This window comes from Dryobates pubescens, chromosome 36 (genome assembly GCF_014839835.1).
Source record: "Dryobates pubescens isolate bDryPub1 chromosome 36, bDryPub1.pri, whole genome shotgun sequence".
In the NCBI taxonomy this organism is placed as follows: domain Eukaryota; kingdom Metazoa; phylum Chordata; class Aves; order Piciformes; family Picidae; genus Dryobates; species Dryobates pubescens.
This window is the reverse complement of record NC_071647.1, coordinates 3,514,010-3,533,260: the sequence shown is the minus strand read 5'-3', so window position 1 is coordinate 3,533,260 and position 19,251 is coordinate 3,514,010. Positions and strand designations below refer to the sequence as shown.

Here is a 19,251-nt window from a genome sequence, read left to right as displayed (position 1 = left end):
GCCAGCGTTCCGAGCTGCTTATCCTCACCCCGGCCACGCAGGGTTTCTGGGCTCTGGGATATTGATTTACTGTGGAGCATAAAAATGTGCAGGACTCAGCAGAAGGGCCTCCCCAATTGTTATGCTCCAGGAACACTGCTGCTCAGGAATGTGAAATAAATTTTCCCTTTTAACAATAGGTCCTGATTTGCATAGCCTCTATTCTTGTTTCCCCGGGGACTGTGCCACTAATGGGCTATAGAGAAGGCTCCCCCACTTTGACACCAAACTGCTCTATTTGCACACATACAAAGGGCTCTGCTGTTGAACAAGTGTAATAACTCCTCAAACGGTTTACTCTGGGCTGTAATTGTCTCCTCTTTGTTGGGCACTCACTTTTGTTTGAAGAATTGAAGACACCCAGCACCCACCCACCCCCCCCCCCCCCTTCCTTCTCATCTTTGATGTTTTAACTGTGTTAGTTTCAGGGAAGTTTGGTTTCCAGCGATCCAAAGTGTCCAAAAAGCCCTCTGCTTCCAAGGGTGAGGTGGGATCCTGTTGCTGGTTGAAGGACAGCAGGGGCTCGGAAGTGGCTTGTTTGCTCAAGCAGGAAAGCTAGGAAGGGACTTTGTGCAAGGGCTTGTAGTGATAGAATGAGAGGGAATGGATTGAAGCTTAAAGAGGGGAGATTTAGACTGGAGATTAGGAAGAAGGGGGCCTACAAGAAGGCTGGGGAGGGACTTCTCAAGATCTCAGGGAGTGATAGGACTAGGGGGAATAGAGTGAAGCTGGAGGTGGAGAGATTCAGGCTGGATGTGAGGAGGAAGTTCTTCCCCATGAGAGTGGTGAAGCCCTGGAATGGGTTGACCAGGGAGGTGGTTGAGGCCCTATCCCTGGAGGTGTTTAAGCCCAGGCTGGATGAGGCTCTGGTCAGCTTGATCTAGTGTGGGGTGTCCCTGCCCATGGCAGGGGGTTTGGAACTAGATGATCCTTGTGGTCCCTTCCAACCCTGAGTGATACTGTGATACTATACTAAGAAATTCTTCACAGTGAGGGTGGTGAGATACTGGAACAGGTTGCCCAGGGAGGTTGTGGATTCCCCCTCCCTGGAGGTGTTCAAGGCCAGGTTGGATCAGGCCTTGAACAGCCAAGTCTAGTGGAGAGGTGGCCCTGCCCATGGCAGGGAGACTGGAGTAGGTGATCTGTAAGCTCCCTTCCAACAAGAGAGAATTGGGGCTTTTTAGTCTGTGAAAGATGAGACTGAGATGGGATCTCATCAGTGCCTCTGAATAAGGGGTGTCAGGAGGATGGGGCCAGACTTCTCTCAGTGGTGCCCAGGGACAGGACAAGGGGTACTGGGCACAAATGTGAACTAAGGAAGTTTCATCTAAACATGAGGAGGAATTTCTTCAATTTAAAGGCACTGAAGCAGGGTGCCCAGAGAGGTGGTGGAGTCTCCATCTCTGGAGACATTCAGAACCTCCCTGGATGTGTTCCTGTGTGATATCCTGTAGGTGAACCTGCCTAAGCAGGGGGTCTAGACTCAATGATCTTCACAGGTCACTTCCAACCTATACCATTTTGTGATACCTCTAAAAAAATGCGGATATTGCTCCTGGAAGAAGTTAGTTGTGAGCTTTAGCAATCCTATTTTAGGCATTTTGGAGGGGAGGGGGGAGGAGGAAGTGGGCATCTGGGTAGTTGGTTGGTACTGTTGAGAACAGCACATTAATCAGAGCTTCAAGAGCAAAGCTCCCAAGGAGCTGAAAGCCCACTGCAGCTGGAGCAAACTTTGCTGCTCAGTTATAAACACCTCCATGCACAGTATAGCCTTGCCTCCTTGCTCTTGGATTTAGCTGCAGGGGGTTCCAAACTGCCTTGCATTTTCCAGTAGGCTGATGATCAGGCAAATCCTGCAGGTTGGCAGCATTAGCTGTGCTGCAGAGCTGCTTGGGAGCGTGCAGAGAGCTAGATTGAAAAAGTGCTCCAATAAATGCTCTTATAAACGTGGTATTTTTCAGCTGGCTGCTCTGCTGTGCAGCTGGAGAGTCAGCTTTGCTGGCTTACCAGCCAGCTCTTTACCTCCACGCCCTTCTGATTCCCACCTCACGTCTCCAGCTTGCTCCCCTCCCTCTCCTTTTCTCTCCTCACACCTTCCAGGGTGCCAAAACAGGATTCAGATAATAAAATCACAGAACAGTTTGGGTTGGAAGGGACCTTAAAGATCATCCATTTCCAACCCTCCTGCCATGGGCAGAGACACCTCTTGCTAGAGCAGAGTGTTCAAGGCCCCATTCATGGAATCATAGAATCAATAAGGTTGGAAAAGACCTCAAAGATCATCAAGTCCAACCTGTCACCCAACATCTCATGACTACTAAACCATGGCACCAAGTGCCACATCCAATCCCCTCTTGGACATCTTCACCCTGGCCTCAAACACTTCCAAGGCTTGGAGCCTTCACAACTCTGCCCAACCTGTTGCAGCGTCTCACCATCCTCCTGGGGAAGAATTTCTTCCCACTCTCCAATCTAAACGGAGCTTCTTCCACTTTGAATCCATTACCTCTCATCCTTTCACTCCATGCCTTGGTCTGTGGGCCAGAGTACTTGTGTTGGCCTAGCTGAAAGAATAAAATCGGGGTTGTAGGCTGTTGTCACAGAACAATTGTTGCTGCTGAGAGCTGAGGAGCAGCTGAGGCTGGGCATGGCTGTTTTCAGGCAGTCAGCTGAAGAAAGGCCTGGGGCATTGCATAAATGTCACAGCATAAATATCTGGGGCACTTGGTTTGAAATACTGCAGAAATTCAAACCTAGCCCTGCTGACCAGCATGAAGAATTTCAGCAAAGATCCTAAAAGCCTTCAGGGAATTAAGAAAGGTAAAAAAAATAAATGAATCTCAGTTCCAGTTGTGAGTCTGAGCAGAGCCTTCTGCTGGGCCCTTCTCACTTATTCCTGGCTGACTGAGATGCTGCCAGATGTGTGCCACACACTCAGCAAAGTTAAATCCTAATGGTGATCTGCTGTGAGGACAGGCTGAGGGAGCTGGAGGTATTCAGCCTGGAGAAGAAAAGACTCCAGTGGGACCTTAGAGCTGCCTTCCAATACCTGAAGGGATCCTACAGGAAGGCTGGAGAGGGACTTTTCCTGAGGGAGACTAGAGGCAGGACAAGGGAGAATGGTTTTAATCTGAGGGAGAGCAGGGTTAGACTGGAGTTTAGGAAGGAGTTCTTCAGTACAAGGATGGTGGGACTGGAACAGGTTGCCCAGGGAGGCTGTGGATGCCTCCTCCCTGCAGGTATTTAAGGCCAGGATGGATGAGGTCTTGAGCAGCCAGTGCTGACTGTGAGACATCCCTGTGCAAGGCAGAGAGGTTGGAGTAGATGATCTGTGAAGTGCTTTCCAACCTTAGCCATTGGGTGCTGGTTATTTTGTGGGTATGCTGTCAGAGTGCTTACAATCCAAGGGCTTTCTGGGCTTCATGGAAAACAAAGCCTATTTTTGTCTCTTTGTGACACCCTGAGATAGCTGAAGAAGTTAAGCAAGCCTGGGGGGGGGGTGGTTAGTGATATGGCATCAGAGGAGAGCAGGAACTTCTCAGGAACCAAGGGAAGTGAGCTTTATGGGAGCAGAGGGCTGGAGCTCTGTGTGTGTGGTGGGTTGTGGAGTTGAGTGCTTTGGGAAGATCCTCTCACAGTAGTCCCTGGGAAGGTGCCACAGCAACTTAAAGCTTATAAAAAACAACAATGAAACAAAGAAATCAAACCAAGAAGAGCTTGAAGTGCTCTCCAGCACTCAAGTGGTGTTTTCTAGCCCACAGACTCCCCCCTCACTTCCATACCCCTTAATGGAAGGAAGCTGAGTGGAGGTGAACAAGATAGAGAGGTGCCCCTTTCTCATCTGTATAGTGCTGGCAGAGGATTCTCCTGAAGGTCAGCACTGAGCCACTGGTGGTGGCCTCCTCCTTGACTGCCTTGTCTGACAAGAGTGAGAAAAGATGACAGCTTTTGCTGCAGGTCAGCTGAGGCAGAGGAAGGCAAAGGTAGGGAGATGCCTAAATGCCTACTCCGGTTCAGACTGCTGTGGGGTCTGCTGTGGAAGGGTTTTCCTGCCAGGCCAGGACCAGGTGGAGATAGAAATCTGCCAGGAAAGCATCAGCCCTTACCACTTCCCCCTCTGTTATCTTAGCAATGGCTCCCATGGCTTTGTTTGGAAGGTGTCCTCTAGGTGTCACCATATTTGGTGTTACCTGAGCCTTGCTGTTGGGTTGGTGCAGGGGACAGGACTGTTCAGGAGTTCTGTCCCTTGGGATCCATTCTCATATCTGCCAGTGCAGAGCTGAACCCAGCTGTGGTTTGGTTCCTGTTGGGGTGCCCATAGGTGTGATGGACACAACAGATGGTGGAGCTGCATGGTGTGAGCAAGACATTGACATCACATGCAGAGCCTGCTTGCAAGCTGGTGTCTGAAATCCAAGCTCCTCTTGCTGCTGGCCTTAATGTGTGTTTTGGGGTCACCATCCAAACAGAAGATGCTTGTTGCATCCTTCCAGCTCACAAATGAGCTTGCTAGGGGATCCACTCTACTACTGAGACTCCATTCTCCCATTTCTCAGAGCCACAGGGGGTTGGAAGGGACCTCCACAGATCACTGGGTCCAAGCCCCCTGCCCAAGCAGGATCACCTAGGTCAAGCTGCACATGAACACAACCAGGTTGGCTCTGAAAGCCTCCAGAGGAGACTCTACAACTTCTCTGGGCAGCCTGCTCCAGCCCTGTCACCCTCACAGTAAAGAAGCTTCTCATCATGTTGAGGAGACAGCTTCCAGGCTTTGGTGGAAGGTGCTGCTTATTCCTCTCAAGATTCCTGGGTTTCCATTGGGATTATGGATGGGATTGAGAAGAGGCCAACACAGGCAAGGGAAGTGACTCAGCATCACCAACGTGTGAGTCACCGCTGCGCACCACGGCGCTGCCTGCTCACCACTGCAGGATCCAGACCTGGGAGGTGGTGGGCTCCAGGTTGTTACAGGTTGGGATGAAGCTCTGTGCCTTCAGCTCATTGGGATGGAACTCTGTGCCTTCAGCTCCTGAGCTGAGTGCCTCCTGTGATGCCTGGGCCAGCGTTGGCCTTTCACCTTCAGATCCCACTTGCTCCAGCTGCTCTGCTTTCAGGTGTTAACTCCATTTCTGCAGCACAGCCAGAGCCTGAAGGTGGCACAGGGCTGTGGGACAGCTAAAGTTAAAGTCTCCACAGGTGATGTGGGTTGGTGGTTCACCAGTCAGCAGTCTTGCTCTGAGCTAAGAATGGGAGGTAAATCAAATGGTGGCTTTCAGTTTCCTGGTGAGAAGCGGTGTAGGGTTGCTTGCTCTGTGTGTATCTCTGTAGAATGTGCTGGCTTGCTCCCTGCCTGCTGCTGGGATCCCTCTTTCATGGCTCTCTTCTTCAGAGTGTTTCATGGAAGGGAAGCAGGACAGTTTTAGTAGCTGGTCTTGGTTTGACTTCCTTTTCTGAGGACACTTGGTGAAATCATTAGCACTTCAGAAGTATAAATCTTGTGAAGATAAGCCTGATCCTGAGGGGTGTAGACGGTGAGGATGTTGTTCAACAACATCAATAATCCCCTGAGTTTTACTTTAGGGGAAGATGTCCTTCTCAGAGAGTGACTTCAAGGCTAGGGGAGCTCTGCAGCTTCCAAGGTAGTTAAAATTATCCTGAATCACAGTAAAAGCTGTTAGGAGGCAGGCAGGGCTGTGAAGGTGGTTTGGTAGCTTTGGGTTTCTCTGTGCAATGAGCTGGTTGGGGGAGGCTGTTCCCTGCCCCTCCCTTGGCAGTTGTTGCACTTCGGTATTTTGAGTTTCCCTTTTATTTCCTTCCCCATCTGTAGCTCTGGTTGTAGGCTGAGTTTTATACCTGCCTAAGGGTTTCTGTTTCTGTGTGACCTACTCTAGGTGATCCTGTTCTGGCAAAGGGGGGTTGGACTGAGCCTTTTGAGGTCCCTTCCAATCTCCTTCAATCCTTGAGCTGCACTTAGCTTGCACTAGGAAGGGATTTGGGATGTTTTGGGGAGAGAAACTGCCACAGAAGCATGACCTGAGGCAAAGGTGTTGGCTGCAGCAGGAAGGAGGCAAGAAATGGGACTGCTGGGACCCTCAGCTCTGTACTGGTGTTGAGCCATGGGCTAGGCACTGACTGCTGCTGGAGCGTTAGAGATTTGGATTCAGTTGCCACAGGCTGTGTGGTCTCATCCTGCATCTCTGTGCAGGACTTCAGGCATCTTTTAATCGCTGGCCTGGGCCTTTTTTTTTCTTTCCCTCCTTTCTTTCTTTCCTTTTTTCCCCCCCTTTTTTAATAGAAATGAACTAGCAAAGCCAAACCAAACCTTTCATACCCTGGTTGGAGTGATGGTTCCTCCCCAGACAAAGCATTGCATGCTGTGGCCAGTGGAGTGGTTTGGCTGGTTCCTCCTCATCAAAAAGGAGGGCAGTTGTGATCTGCTGTATTTGAATGCAAATTCCACATGGCCCCTGGGCTGCTGGCAGCTGGCCAGGGCTGCTCTGTCTCTCTCTTTTGGGCAGGAGCCTGGCATCCTTGCTCAGCCCTACTCAGCAGCAAAATGCCTTCGGATTTGTGCTCACACGCTCCCCCCCAAACCCCAGCGGTGGGGGTTTTTCAGCGAGTAACAGTGGAAATAACTCTTTACTCCCAGCCTCCAGAGGTCTTGGGTTGTTCTGAACACAGGAATGAATGAAGCCAGTTGAGGTTTGAACTAGATTGAGATCAGTGCTGAGCACATGCTGTGACTAGAAGAGCCCTTCAGAAGCTGATGTTTCTGTCCACAGGGTGGGGGCGGCTGTTCTGCTGAACAAATTGTTCACTTTGGCTTCTTTGCAGGCAGAAATGTTATGATCAGCTAATGAGATTGTTCTTGAGCTTGTGGGGTTTTCTCTTCCTCCCTTGGAGTTGTCATGCAAGTGGATTTGGCAGAGCTTTAACTCTTGCTCCACCCACAGATCAGGCTTTGCCCTGGTCTGAAATGAATAAATGAACTCTTTTGGTGGTCTGTGGAACGAGCTTGAAGAGTATCTGGAGACAGGAGCAAACTGGGGAGTAGCAGCTGAACTGGGTGCACATCAGAGAACTGTTTGGGTTGGAAAAGACCTCTAAGATCATCCAGTCCAACCATCAGCACACCACCACCATGCCCACTGAACCGTGTCCCCAGGCACCACGGCCACAGGTTTCTTGAACCCCTTCAGGGATGGGGACTCCACCACCTCCCTGGGCAGCCTCTGCCAGTGCCTGAACTTTGTTCTTCAGTGAAGCACGGCTGAAGATCATGAGAGCAATGAAAAAAGTTGCATTCCTGTAGTGCTTGGGGGATGACACTTAGATTTTGACTTTTGTTTTGCTGCCAGAACATAGTATGTGAGCAGAGCACATGGCTTTGCCACTTGGCTGTGTCCTGTGTTTCCAGGGTGTCCTGGTAATGCTGTGTCCTGGGTGGATGGAAGTGATCAGGGAGCTGGAATACCTCTCCTATAATGGACAGGCAGAGGGAGCTGGGCTTGTTCAGCCTGGAGAAGAGAAGATTCTGGGGAGACCTAATAAGAGGCCTTCCAGTACCTGAAGGAGGCCTATGAGAAGGCTGCAGAGGGACTGTTTGCAAAGGCCTGCAGTAGTAGGATGAGAGGCAATGGTTTGAAATGAGAGAAGAGGAGATTCAGATTGAATGTTAGGAACAAGTTCTACACCATGAGGGTGGTGGAACACAGGCTGCCCAGGGAGGTAGTTGAGGCCCCATCCCTGGATATATTCAAGGTCAGGCTTGACAAGGCCTCTGAGCAACCTGATCCAGTTGAGGGTGTCCCTGCTGACTGCTGGGGATGTCCCTGCTGACTGGATGACCTTTGGAGGTCCCTTCCAACCCAAACCATTCTATGATTCTATCACTCTTAACAGCAAGCATCCCAGCATTTTGCTTTCTCTTCAGCAGTGGTGTTTCAGCCCCTCAAAAGATGAGCAGAGGAGGATGGGGAGCTGTATTTGTTTCTGGTGAATCAACAGGAGTTGGTTTAACCATGAGATGTCTCTTGGCATCTCACTGCTGTTCAGAATGCAGGCCTTGAACCAGTATGGACTCGAAGTGTTGCATTCGTGCTGCTCAACTTTGCCCTGGGGCTGCTGCCCTGTGGTAGGTACAGCCGGGAAAGCAGGCAGACTTGACATGCCTGACTTGCCCTTTAATAGAGTTCACAGCTGAATGCCAGCAGCTTTGCAACCACTTCTGTGGTCCATTAGCAGGTTTTGTCCCTGCTGAAGATCCCAGGTGGGGATAGGGCTTAGCTCTGGTGTGCCCCATTTGTGTTTGCTGGAGCTGGCAGCAAGATCCCTCTGCCAGTTAAGAGCAGAGAACTGCAGCGAGTGCTTGGGCAGCTCTTGGGAAGGCACCAAGTGCCCCTCTGAGCATCTTGGCAGTGGTGGGATGTGGAGCTGAGCACAGAGCTGGGAAAAGGCAGGCAGCTTGTGCAGAGATTCTGGAGCAGGATGGAAAACTTTGATGGGAAGGTGGCTTCCTGCAGTCACCGACGGGCTGCTGCGGTCTGAGATGTGTGTGGCTGCTCCTGAGAGCTCACATGTGAGCTGCCTCCTGCTTCCCTGGGGAGAGGACAAGTGTGTGAAGGGCTGTACAAATCCAAGCCCGGGTTGTCAGCAATTCAGAGCCAAGAAGCTGGCATGTTAGCAGCAGTTTGTGGCGAAACTGCTTTTTTGGCAGTCCCTTGACAGGTCCAAGCCTGGCAGACCTGCAAGGGGTGAAGATGGACAGCAGCTCCAGAGCAATCCCAGCTTTACAGTGTGGTTGGAAAGGATGTAGTGTGCTGGGGTGGGACTCCAGCAAGTCAGTGCAGGGCTGGGATTGGACAAGCCAGGTAAAGGAGAATTTGGCCACGGGGCACAAAGAGTGAATCAGGATGGAGTTCTCCAAGAAGAACCAGCTCTGTGCAGGCAGGCTGGCAGGGGAAGCTCCATGGGACATTGTTTTACAACCTCCCCTCCCTTCCTTCTCCCTCACACAGAGAAATGTTGACCCAGCTGTGTCTCAGCCTTGTGTTAGAATCTAAATCCCCACAGCATGGCACATAAAGCATTGTTAGAGTGGAGAGTCCCAGTTGTGAGTTAATCTGGCAAGCATCTCCTGCTTCCCAGTTCTGAAGGCTCCTTTGGTGGACAGGTACTTAGTTTTATTCAAGAGATGTCCTGTAGTGTACTTCTTGGGGTCTCTCCTGACATCCTGGAGAGCCTCCCATGGGAAATCAGCCAGCACCTTTCTAGCTTCTCTCTGGCAGGCACAGAGGCTGTGGTTGGCTTTGGGGAGAAGGTCTGGAAATGTGGGGTTTTGAGGCAGCCCCAGTGACTTGTGGTGATTTCTGGGAAGGGGAAGAGTAGAAAGTGGCCTCTGCTTTGGTAGGTGACTGCATTTCAGGGGACAGAAAAACCCCTGGGTCTCTGCCAGTAAATAGTGGAGGAGGGGAACCATATGGAAAGTGCCTGGAAAGCTGCAGCTTATTGCCTGGTGTTGCAGCATTAATCTGGATCTGTGCTGGAGGGGAGAGGCCAGCAGCAGCAGCACAGCCGAGGGCTCTGCTCTGAGGCATGCCCTGGGCTGTGCTGGCTCCTGCTCTGAGCCCTGGCTGGGTGGCTGTGCTGCAGCAGGGCCAGCAGCACCCTGCACCTCGGCTCTTGCTTCATGGCTCAGAGCATTTTCTGGTTCCTGGTGGAGCTCTCCCATCCCTGTTCCACCACACAGGCTGCGTGGGGACTTGCTCAGTGTTTCTGAGCGTTGCATTTCTCTCTCTTTCTGCTGTCAGCTCTTTTTCTCCCAGCAGGACATGTTATTCCTTGTTCCTCGTTGAACATCAGGATGATTTGGCTTTGCTGAAGTGCTCTGGGTGGCAGAAACAATCTCCCTTCAGAGCCAGGCAGCTGCTTCTCATTCATTACCTCTGGCTCCTCAAAGTGGTTCTGATGCATGGTTCCCCTCCAGCCTCTGACTTCCCAACCTGAAATGCTCTACCTTCATTTGTTCTGTGCTGCTCTGTGCCATTATCAGCATGGTTTAGCAGCAGCTGGTGGATCTGCTCTGTTCACTTTGCAGCTGGGCCTTTAGGAGGGCAGTCAAAACCAATTCTGCTAATCTCCAGTTCCCTCAGTTTGTTGGTGCTGCCTCCGTGTGCCCTGGTGGTGTTCAGTGGCATGGACTCAGCAGAAAGCAAGACAGACTGACAGCTGACAAGGGCTTCTCACCGCTGGTCCTGTGGTGGAGGGAGGCCATGTGGCTTCTCTGAGGTCCAAAAGAAGCAAAATGAATGTGTGTCTTGTGAGATTTGGTGGTACAAAACCAGCTGGCAGCAGGGAACTCCAAAGAGCTGGAATTTCTTCCAGGGAAATATGGAAAACCTGCCTGTGGGAGAGTGCCACAGGTGTGCTGTTCTGGGAAGTGGAAAGATCATAGGGAATGGTTTGGGTTGGAAGGGACCCTAAAGATCATCCAGTTCCAACCGTTCTGCCATGGGCAGGGACACCTCCTACTAGCCCAGGCTGCTCAAGGCCTCATCCAACCTGGCCTTGAACATCTCCAGGGAGGGGGCAGCCACAGCCTCTCTGGGCAGTCCGTCCCAGTGTCTCCTCACCCTCACTGGAAGGAATTTCTTCCTAATCTCCAGTCTAAAGCTGCCTGTGTATCTTCACCTGGAAATGCTTTGTGGACAGCTTTGACATGATTTTTACACATGGGCTTGGTTTAAACATGTATCCTGTGTGGAGCCCTGAATGGGTTGCCCAGGGAGGTAGGTGGTGGAGTCATCAGCCCTGGAGGTGTTCAAAAAAGGATTGGATGTGACACTTGAAGCTGTGGTTTAGTTGTCAAGAGGTATTAGGTATTGGGTGATAGGTTGGACTTGATGATCTCTGAGGTCTTTTCTGACTTGGTTGATTCTGTGAGGCTGTGTTAGGGAAGGTTTATCTCCATGGGGCTCCTGCAGCTTCTCCAGCACCTCAACTGCTGAGCCAACTGATCCGGGGCTAGCAGGGGTGCAGCGGTGGAGCAGTGCAGGCTGAGGCGTTGCCGTGTTGGTTGGCAGGGCTGTGTTTGTGTTGCTTATTAAAACCAGGCTCAGCTGAGAGCCCACGCCCCTTTCTGAGCTGGCTGGAGCCAGGCTCTGCCTGCCCTGCCCCTTGGCAGCTCGCTGGGCTGGTGGCACCAAGTCACCTCTCTGTCCCTTGGCTCTTCTCCCCGTGGAACAGGGACGCTGCTGCCTGGCAGCTGCACCTGGCTGCCGGGGTTTGTTTTCTGGAGTTGACTTTGCTGTTTGGGAGAGCTGATTTTAACCCACAGTTGCCTGCTTTGCCCTTAGGGAAGATGTGGAGTCTGACCCAAAGCCTTGGGATCTTGTCAATGCTTATCAATACGTAAAGGGTGGGGACAAACCGGTGGGGCTGGGCTCTTGTCAGTGGTGCCCAGTGACAGGACAAACTGGAACCCAGGAGGTTTTGCTTAAGCATAATGAAAATCTTTGGTGTGAAGGTGCTGGAGGAGTAGAGTAGGCTGCCCAGAGAGGTTGTGGAGTCTCCTCTGGAGAGATTCCAAACCCAGCTGGACATCGTGATCCTGGGCAACCTGCTGTGGGTGACCCTGCTTGGGCCGGGGGGTTGGACTGGATGATGTCCTGCGGTCTCTTCCAAGCCCCACCATGCTGGGATTCTGGGATTTGATTTTGTCCCCATCCCCTTTTGCAGTCATACTAAACTAAGTGCTGTTCTTCAGGGGAAAGTGGTCCTCTCAGAGCATTCCCCAGGCTGATAAGAGTTTCTTGCTGTAGTTCCCTGAAGGCTGCGTGCTTCTGGGCACAGCGCCTCACCTTTGGCGCAGGAGCTGTGGCGCCGCTTTGGGGCTACAGCCACGCAGGGCAGGATTTGAGCTCTTCCACCACAGATGGGGAGGGGGATCCCCTTCTTCCCTCACCCCCCTCTCATCAAGCCCTGCAGCTTTCCCTTTATTTATAACGCTGTGGGCTGAGCACGGCTCAGCTTCCCGCTTGTTCCTCCTCCCGCCGCCCTCTTGGGCACCTTCCGGGCATCTGCCCGTGGGCTCCCCGGGAGGAGACGGCCGTGCGGCGGCCGGCCCTGCACGCATGCCCTGTCTGCAGCCGGCACCATCTGCTCAGGCCTGCCAGGGCGCTGTCCTTGTCGCTCAAGCTGAGTGCCACGGCAGCTGGGCACGCGTGGGCGAGGGGCGGCTGGCACTGCTGGCACCGAGGCCGCTGGCCTGGCACACTGGAGCCTGCAGAACAGGGCTGAGCCTACCTGGGAAATGCATTTCTTGTAGTTTCTTTTTAAAGGCTCAGGCTCTTAAGTAATTAATTTTCTGTGCTGCTCCACGAGCCGCCCCAGCTGGAGGGGCTGTCCTTATGCCACCCTCTGTGGCCTATTCAGCGCGGTCTCATGGAGCACATCTGTGCAGCAGCACAGGGAAGGGTTTCCCCTGGAGGCTGCGGGGCTTAGCTGCTTTGGTGCTGCTCGCTTCCCTCCCCATGCCAGCTTTGCCTCTGGAAGCACAGGAGGGCCCTGCAGACGAGCCCTGCAGCCGCTTGCAGCGGCGCTGCTCTCAGCAGCCATCTGGCCACCCCGCCAGTCGCCTCGTTCAGCTTAATCCAAAGCCTGTTTGGGGCAAGTGCAATCAACTCTCTTTATTAATTGTCACATTAAAGTCCCTGATGTTTAGAAGGAAGGGAAGTAGGTTTGCCTACCCCTGGAGCAGGACGTCTGGCTAAGGTTTCAGGTGACTGCAGCACCTTTAGATGCAGTAAGGTTGGTGAGACACTGGAACAGGTTTCCCAGGGAGGTTGTGGATGCCCCCTCCCTGGAGGTGTCCAAGGCCAGGTGGGGTGAGGCCTTGAGCAACCTGGGCTCCTGGGAGGTGTCCCTGCCTGTGGCAGGGGGGGTTGGAACTGGATGATCTTTGGGGTCCCTTCCAACCCAAAGAGTTCCATGATTCTATGAATTTTGTTTGAAGCTGCTGCTTTCTAGTGCTCGCCAAGACCATCACTCTTGCAAAGCACTTTGAGAAAGATTAAAGCTGCAGGAGCTCCACAGCTCTTTACCCAAAAGCTGATCTCCGTGAGGAGAACACATCCATGTTGCTGACAGCCCATGGCAGCCAAGGGTGTAATTGAACAGGCTCTGAAAAAGGCTGAATTCTAAATATAGAGGGAGCAGGCTACGCTCAATACTGTTTTGGAAAGTGTGGCTGAGCCATCATTATGTCTCTTCCCCTCCTCCACCTATGCTGCAGGGTGTCAGAGGATGAAGTCTGCACCCTTCTGGGTTTCACTTTCTTGGGTTTATTTTTGGTTTGAATCCAGTGGGTTTCTCTGGGGTAGGATGTGTCCTGATTCTGAGGTGAAGAGCAGGTCTGCTGTCGCTTATGTTGTCATGACACTCAGGAGTCTAAATGGGCCTCAGGTGGCTTTCAGGCTTTATCTCAGTTTCTGTGTCATCTGAGCAAAAGAAGATGATGTGTTTGATGCAGCAGAGCAGCATTGTGCCAGCAGTCACAGGGGCTTTATAGCATTGCAGAGGCTAGCAAGGAAGCTGGCAGTTTGGAGGTGTTCTCAACAGCTTTTGGTATTTCTGAAAGCAATTCCCAGTGATAGGTGAATCCCCAGAAAGAGAGCTAAAAGACTGGATTTAGGCTGGCCATCAGGAGGAAGTTCTTCACAATGAGAGTGGTAAAATACTGAAACAGGCTGCCCAGAAGTGTGGTTGAAGTCCCATCCCTGGAGACCTTGATGATCAGACTTGCTGTGGCCCTGGGCAGCCTGATCTAGTTGGAGGTATTCTGCTGACTGCAGGGGCAGGGTGGACAAGATGACCTTAGAGGGCCCCTTCCAACCCAAAGCAATCTGTGAATCTGTAAAGCAAAGAAGCCTACTGAGGTCTGGCTTGGAGCCCTAAGCCTTGCAGGAGCTCAGATAATTACTGCATCCACACGAAGATGCCATAAAAGCAAACACAACTGCTGCAGAGGTCTTGCCTGGGTTTAAGCTATAAACTGAGATGAACTCTTCCCCAGTAAAACTGTTCTTAGCTTCTGAAATGAAAGCATGGTAGAAGTTCACTGCAGCCTGGCTGGCAGAGCAGTAACATCATCTGGAAAGCCTTGGAGGAAACTCCACCATGCAGCCAGTGGCAGTGCTGCAGGCGAGTGAGTAGAGCAGAGCTGCTTTGCCAGCAGTGCTCAGAGCAGGAGCTCTGAGATAAGGGAGATCTGTGCCTCAAACTCTGCTTTTCTCTGGTGTTGTGGAGTGGATTTCTTGCTGTTTGGGCTCAAAGTGGAGCTCCCTGGTGGGGAGGAGGGGCTGCGGCCTTGCAAGGCGTTACCCTGCTTGCAGCAGAGTGAAGCATGGCTGGGCAGGAGATCTGGATTAGAGCTGCCTGATGGGGTGATGCTGAGGTGGTGTCAGCTGCTCAGCCCATTGTCAACCAGATTAACCCTGTGGTCACTCTGCCTTGCTGGTGGGGTCTGTCAGATCTTCACAGGATGTTAGGGGTTGGAAGGGACCTCTGGAGATCGTTGACTCCAACCCCCCTGCCAGAGCAGGACCATAGAATCTAGTGCAGGTCACACAGGAACACCCTGGTGCTCAGCTGCCCTGCTCATCTTCTGTCTCAGTTTCTACTGGTTGTATCCCTGGTGTAATTGATGGAGGATTAAGGTCTGGCCTTGCTGTGGCAGCCTTCTACAATAAATAGGAAAATTTCTTCCAAACATAAGGTCAGCTTTGATCAAAATAGAGCAGGCACTTTGCACAGGGAAGTATTCCAGAGAGAAGGACTTAAGCTCTTAAAAGGGCTTTGAAAATGGTCTTGGAGAGGACTGGCAGGACTGTAGGCAGAGGATACAATTGCCCATTTTGGTGGAAATCTGGCCTCATCTAAACTGGCACTGAAGCAAGGTCGCCCACACAGCTGGGAGGCCCAGCAGGAGCATGGGGAACGTGCCTTGTGCTAAATTTGTGGGTTTCTCTTGCACTTCAAAGGAACCAACTCCTCCTTTCAGGGTATTTCTATTAGCTGACATGAAACTTGTCCTAACCCTGGTGCTTTTGGTTGGGGGTGGTGTTTTTTGGGTTGTGTTGTGTGTTTTTTTTTTTTCAGGCAAGTGCATGTGGTAGCAACACATCTAAATAAGGGCAGATGCACAGGAGGTGTGGATTCTTCTGAGAACTTGATTAGTGCTGTTGCATCTCTGCAGCTGGGGCTGCTTCTGAAGTAAACCTCACTTACCACGTGCTGCTTCTGCTCTGCTGGCTGCTTTCAGCTGGGAAATGGACTCAGCTCAGCAGAAGTCTTCTGTTGGTTAGGTATTTTATCAGTTTTGTTAAGAAGAAGCTGGATGTTGCTGTGGCTTTGCTTCCCCTTCTGTGCTCTCACTGGGCTCAAAAATACTCCAGAAGGGGGGGGGGAGGGGGAGATGGGCAAAAGGATTTATTTTGTGATTCATTTCTTAATTGCCAAACATCCAGATGTGGCAAAGGCTTTGTGCAGCAGCACTGGATTTGGGCTTGTGCTGCTGCTTTGTTTCTACCCCCTAGATTCATAGAAACACAGAATGGTTTGGGTTGGAAAGCACCCCAAAGGTCATCTAGTTCCAACCCCCCTGCCATGGGCAGGGACACCTCCCAGGAGCCCAGGTCATTCAAGGCCTCACCCAACCTGGCCTTGAACACCTCCAGGGAAGGGGCATCCACAACCTCCCTGGGCAACCTGTTCCAGTGTCTCACTAGCCTTCCTGATCTCCAGTTTAAATCTGCCTTCCTCAAGTTTCAATCCATTGTCCCTTATCACTACAAGCCCCTGTAAAAAGTTCCTTCCTGGCTCTCTTGTAGCCCCTTTCAGGTACTGAAAGGATGCTCTTAAGGTCTTGCCAGAGCCTTCTCTTCTCCAGGCTGAACAGCCCTAACTCTCTCAGCCTGTCCCCATAGGGGAGGTTCTCCAGCCCCCTGATCATCTTCATGGGCCTCTTCTGGACCATGTTGTGGTTTTCTCTTGCTGGGTAGCATTAATAGTTATCCACAGTAATCAGGATGCTTGGGGTGTGTTTTCAGGGTACTATGGCTTTTAAGTTGGGGGAGTGGAGCTGTGGACTTACAGGGACCTTATCCTTGTTTCCATCCTGCCCTGGAGTGTGGGAGATAGTCAGGAGGTTCTTGCAGCAGGAGCAGTGGGGTAGGTCATGCACTACAGACAGCACACTTCTGCTCCTGCAGAAGGATGCTTTGTGTTTGCAGCTGAGATAAAGAAGGTAGGAAATCAGGCAAGAGCTGCAAAGTGTGTGGGTTCCCCCCTGCACCCACTCATGCTCCTCTTCACTCTGCTTGCACCTCAGCCCTGGAGATCAGGAGTTGTTCACTTGGTAATTTTCCAGTGGTGTTTCCTGGCCTCTCTGTTTGCTCAGTCAAGATGTCAGAGCAGAGATCAAGTTTTCTGCTGCCTGCTTTCCTTGGCAACACCTTGTTGCAGGGGAGCAGCTTGTGCAAGGTGCTGGTTTCTCCTCTCCAGACAGTTCTTACCTTTACCAAATGATGGCCAGGAAGGCCAACAGCAAACCTGGCTTGGATCAGCAGTAGTGTGGCTAGCAGGAGCAGGGAGAAGAGAATCCCCTTTTATGGGGCACTGGTGAGGCTGCACCTCAAATGCTGGGGTCAGTTTTGGGCCCCTCACTCCAAGAAAGGCATTGAGGTACAGGAGCAGGTCCAGAGAAGGGCAACAAAGCTGAAGGGCCTGGAGAACAGGGCTGGTGAGGAGCAGATGAGGAACTGGGGTTATTCAGCCTGGAGAGAAAGAGGCTGAGAGGAGATCTTCTGGCTCTCTACAGCTCCCTGATGGGAGATTGGAGCCAGGTGAGGGCTGGTCTCTTCTCCCAAGTAGCAAGTGACAGGATGAGAGGAAATAGCCTCAAGCTGCACCACAGGAGGTTTAGGTTGGACATGAGGAACAATTTCTTCCCACTGAGGGCTGTCAAGCCCTGTCCCAGGCTGCCCAGGGCAGTGGTGGAGTCCCTCCTTATAGATGCGGTGCTGAGGGCCATGGTTTAGTGGTGCCCTGGCAGTGCTGGTTACTGGTTGGACTCAATGGTCTTAAAGGTCTCTTCCAACCAAAGCAATTTCCTGACTCCATGGTGTGTTGTGAAACTTGCTGCTGAGTTTTCCTGGTGGTCCCGAGGTGCGCCCTGGCGTTGAGGTGCATTTTGTGACCCGTGTCAGAAGTTGGCTGCATGGAAGGAAGGAAGGGAACACCTGGAGAAGTGAGTGTGTGTGGCAGATGTGAGCAGGTAGGACTGGAGCTGCTGGTTCAGCTAAGCATGGAAGAAAATCTTACTGCTTGCAGAGGCAGGGAGGGCTTCAATCGGCGGGCACCACAAGTTGTTTTAACGCCGCTCTGCGGAGGCTCTGCTTTTACAGCCGGGCTGGGGATGATTAGCTGTGGCTGGATGGTATCAGCTGTGCCATTCAGGCTGCAGCTTTTGATCTAGCTGTCAGCTCTGCTAGGTTTGTCTGGGGGCTGTATAATTAAAATCACACTCCAAGTAATCCCTCCCCCCCCCCCTTGCCCTCTCTGTTTTTGCAGGAGGCGAAGGGCAGAGTGGAGATGGGCAGCAGACCGTGCAGCCATCGTCAGCCGCTGGAACTGGCTCCAAGCCCACGTCTCGGACCTGGAATACCGAATCCGGCAGCAAACGGACATCTACAAGCAGATTAGAGCCAATAAGGTGAGGAGCAGGGCTTTGGGTGCTGTGCCTTGGCTTTTTGTGCCTCCTCATGGCTCTCTCCTCTGATGCAGTGGGGAGTGAGCGTGCACAGGCTGATGCTTGCTTGCTTGCTTCCCCCCACGTCTCGCAAAAGCAAATTGCCTGCTTGTGACTAATTGTGATGCTCTTTGGCATGGGCTGAGTGTCAGTTTTCACTCTGGTTCAATGCAGTAAGGGAAGCAAGAGCTTACTGTAAAGTCAGTTCTGTATCAGCAATATCTTACTTCAAAGTCAGCTTTTGGGCACTAAACAAAACTTGCCTTTGTCGGCGTGTTGCTGTTCCTCATCGCTTCATGGATGCACAGAATGGCTTAGGTTGGAAGGAACCCCAAAGATCATCCAGTTTCAACCCTCCTGCCATGGCCAGGGACACCTCCCAGTAGCCCAGGTTGCTCAAGGCCTTATCCAGCCTGGCTCTAGAGAGGGGGCACCCACAAGCTCCCTGGGTAACCTGTTCCAGTGTCTCACCACCCTCACTGTCGAGAATTTCTTCTTAATCTCCAGTCTCAATCTCTCCTCTTCCAGCTCAAAGCCATCCCCTCTCATCCTGTCACTCTAAGCCCTTGTCCAAAGTTCCTGCACAACTCTCCTGTAGCCCCCTTCAGGTACTGGAAGGGAGTCTCCCTTGAGCCCCTTAGGTCTCCCTGGAGCTTTCTCCAGGCTGAACAGCCCCAACTCTCTCAACGTGTCCCCACAGGAGAGGTTCTTTAGCCTTCTGATCATCTTTGTGGCCCTCCCTAAGCTAAGGAACAGTTTTGCTGGGGAAGGGAGGGGACTGTGGAGGAAGTTAGCTTCAGATGCTATCACATAACACAGGCTGAAGATGGAGTCTCTGATGGAACAAGCCTGTTTCTAGGTGCTGAGCTTTCTCTCTGCTGGGAATTCCTTTTTTCAGGCTTGCTCTCCTGAGGGGAGTACAGGGGAGAGCAGAGCAGGGAGGAGGAAGGAATTGTTAGCAGGACTTGTTCAGGCATGCACAGCTAAATGTCAGCCCTTGGAGCAAGGAATGTTTGCAGCTTGTGGCGAGAGGGCTGATGGTATTGCATCAACACAGGGATCCTCAGGAATGCAGAGGCCGGCAGTGCTTTTCCCAGGATGTGTGGTGCTCCGGGGGTGGCAGGGGAGAGGCTTCCAGGCAGGGAGGGAGCCTGGGCAGGGGGAGGGAGCCTGGGCAGGGGGAGGGAGCCTGGACTCTCTGCAGCTATGCAGCAAAACAGGCTAATGGAGTGAGCCAGGGCTATAAATGACTGGGTGGAAGAGCACGGCTGGCCGATCGGAATACATTAGAGAGATCAGAGCAGAGGGCTGCTGGGAAGTGGACTGGATGGCAAATTAATGAACCAGCTTCAGAAAGAATCATCTTCCTTCTGCCTTTTAAGAAAGCCAGTCGTGGTTTCCAAGTA

The 19,251-nt window shown here is 52.0% G+C and overlaps 1 protein-coding gene across 1 annotated transcript in view; it reads left to right on the top strand.

The window, feature by feature from the left end:
• Positions 1-19,251, top strand: part of KANSL1 (KAT8 regulatory NSL complex subunit 1) — a 117,211-nt gene that overhangs the window by 64,081 nt on the left and 33,879 nt on the right. Inside the window, exon 3 of the mRNA XM_054176614.1 lies at positions 17,668-17,809. Coding sequence (XP_054032589.1) covers positions 17,668-17,809 — 142 coding nt within the window. The remainder of the gene's footprint in view (positions 1-17,667; positions 17,810-19,251) is intronic.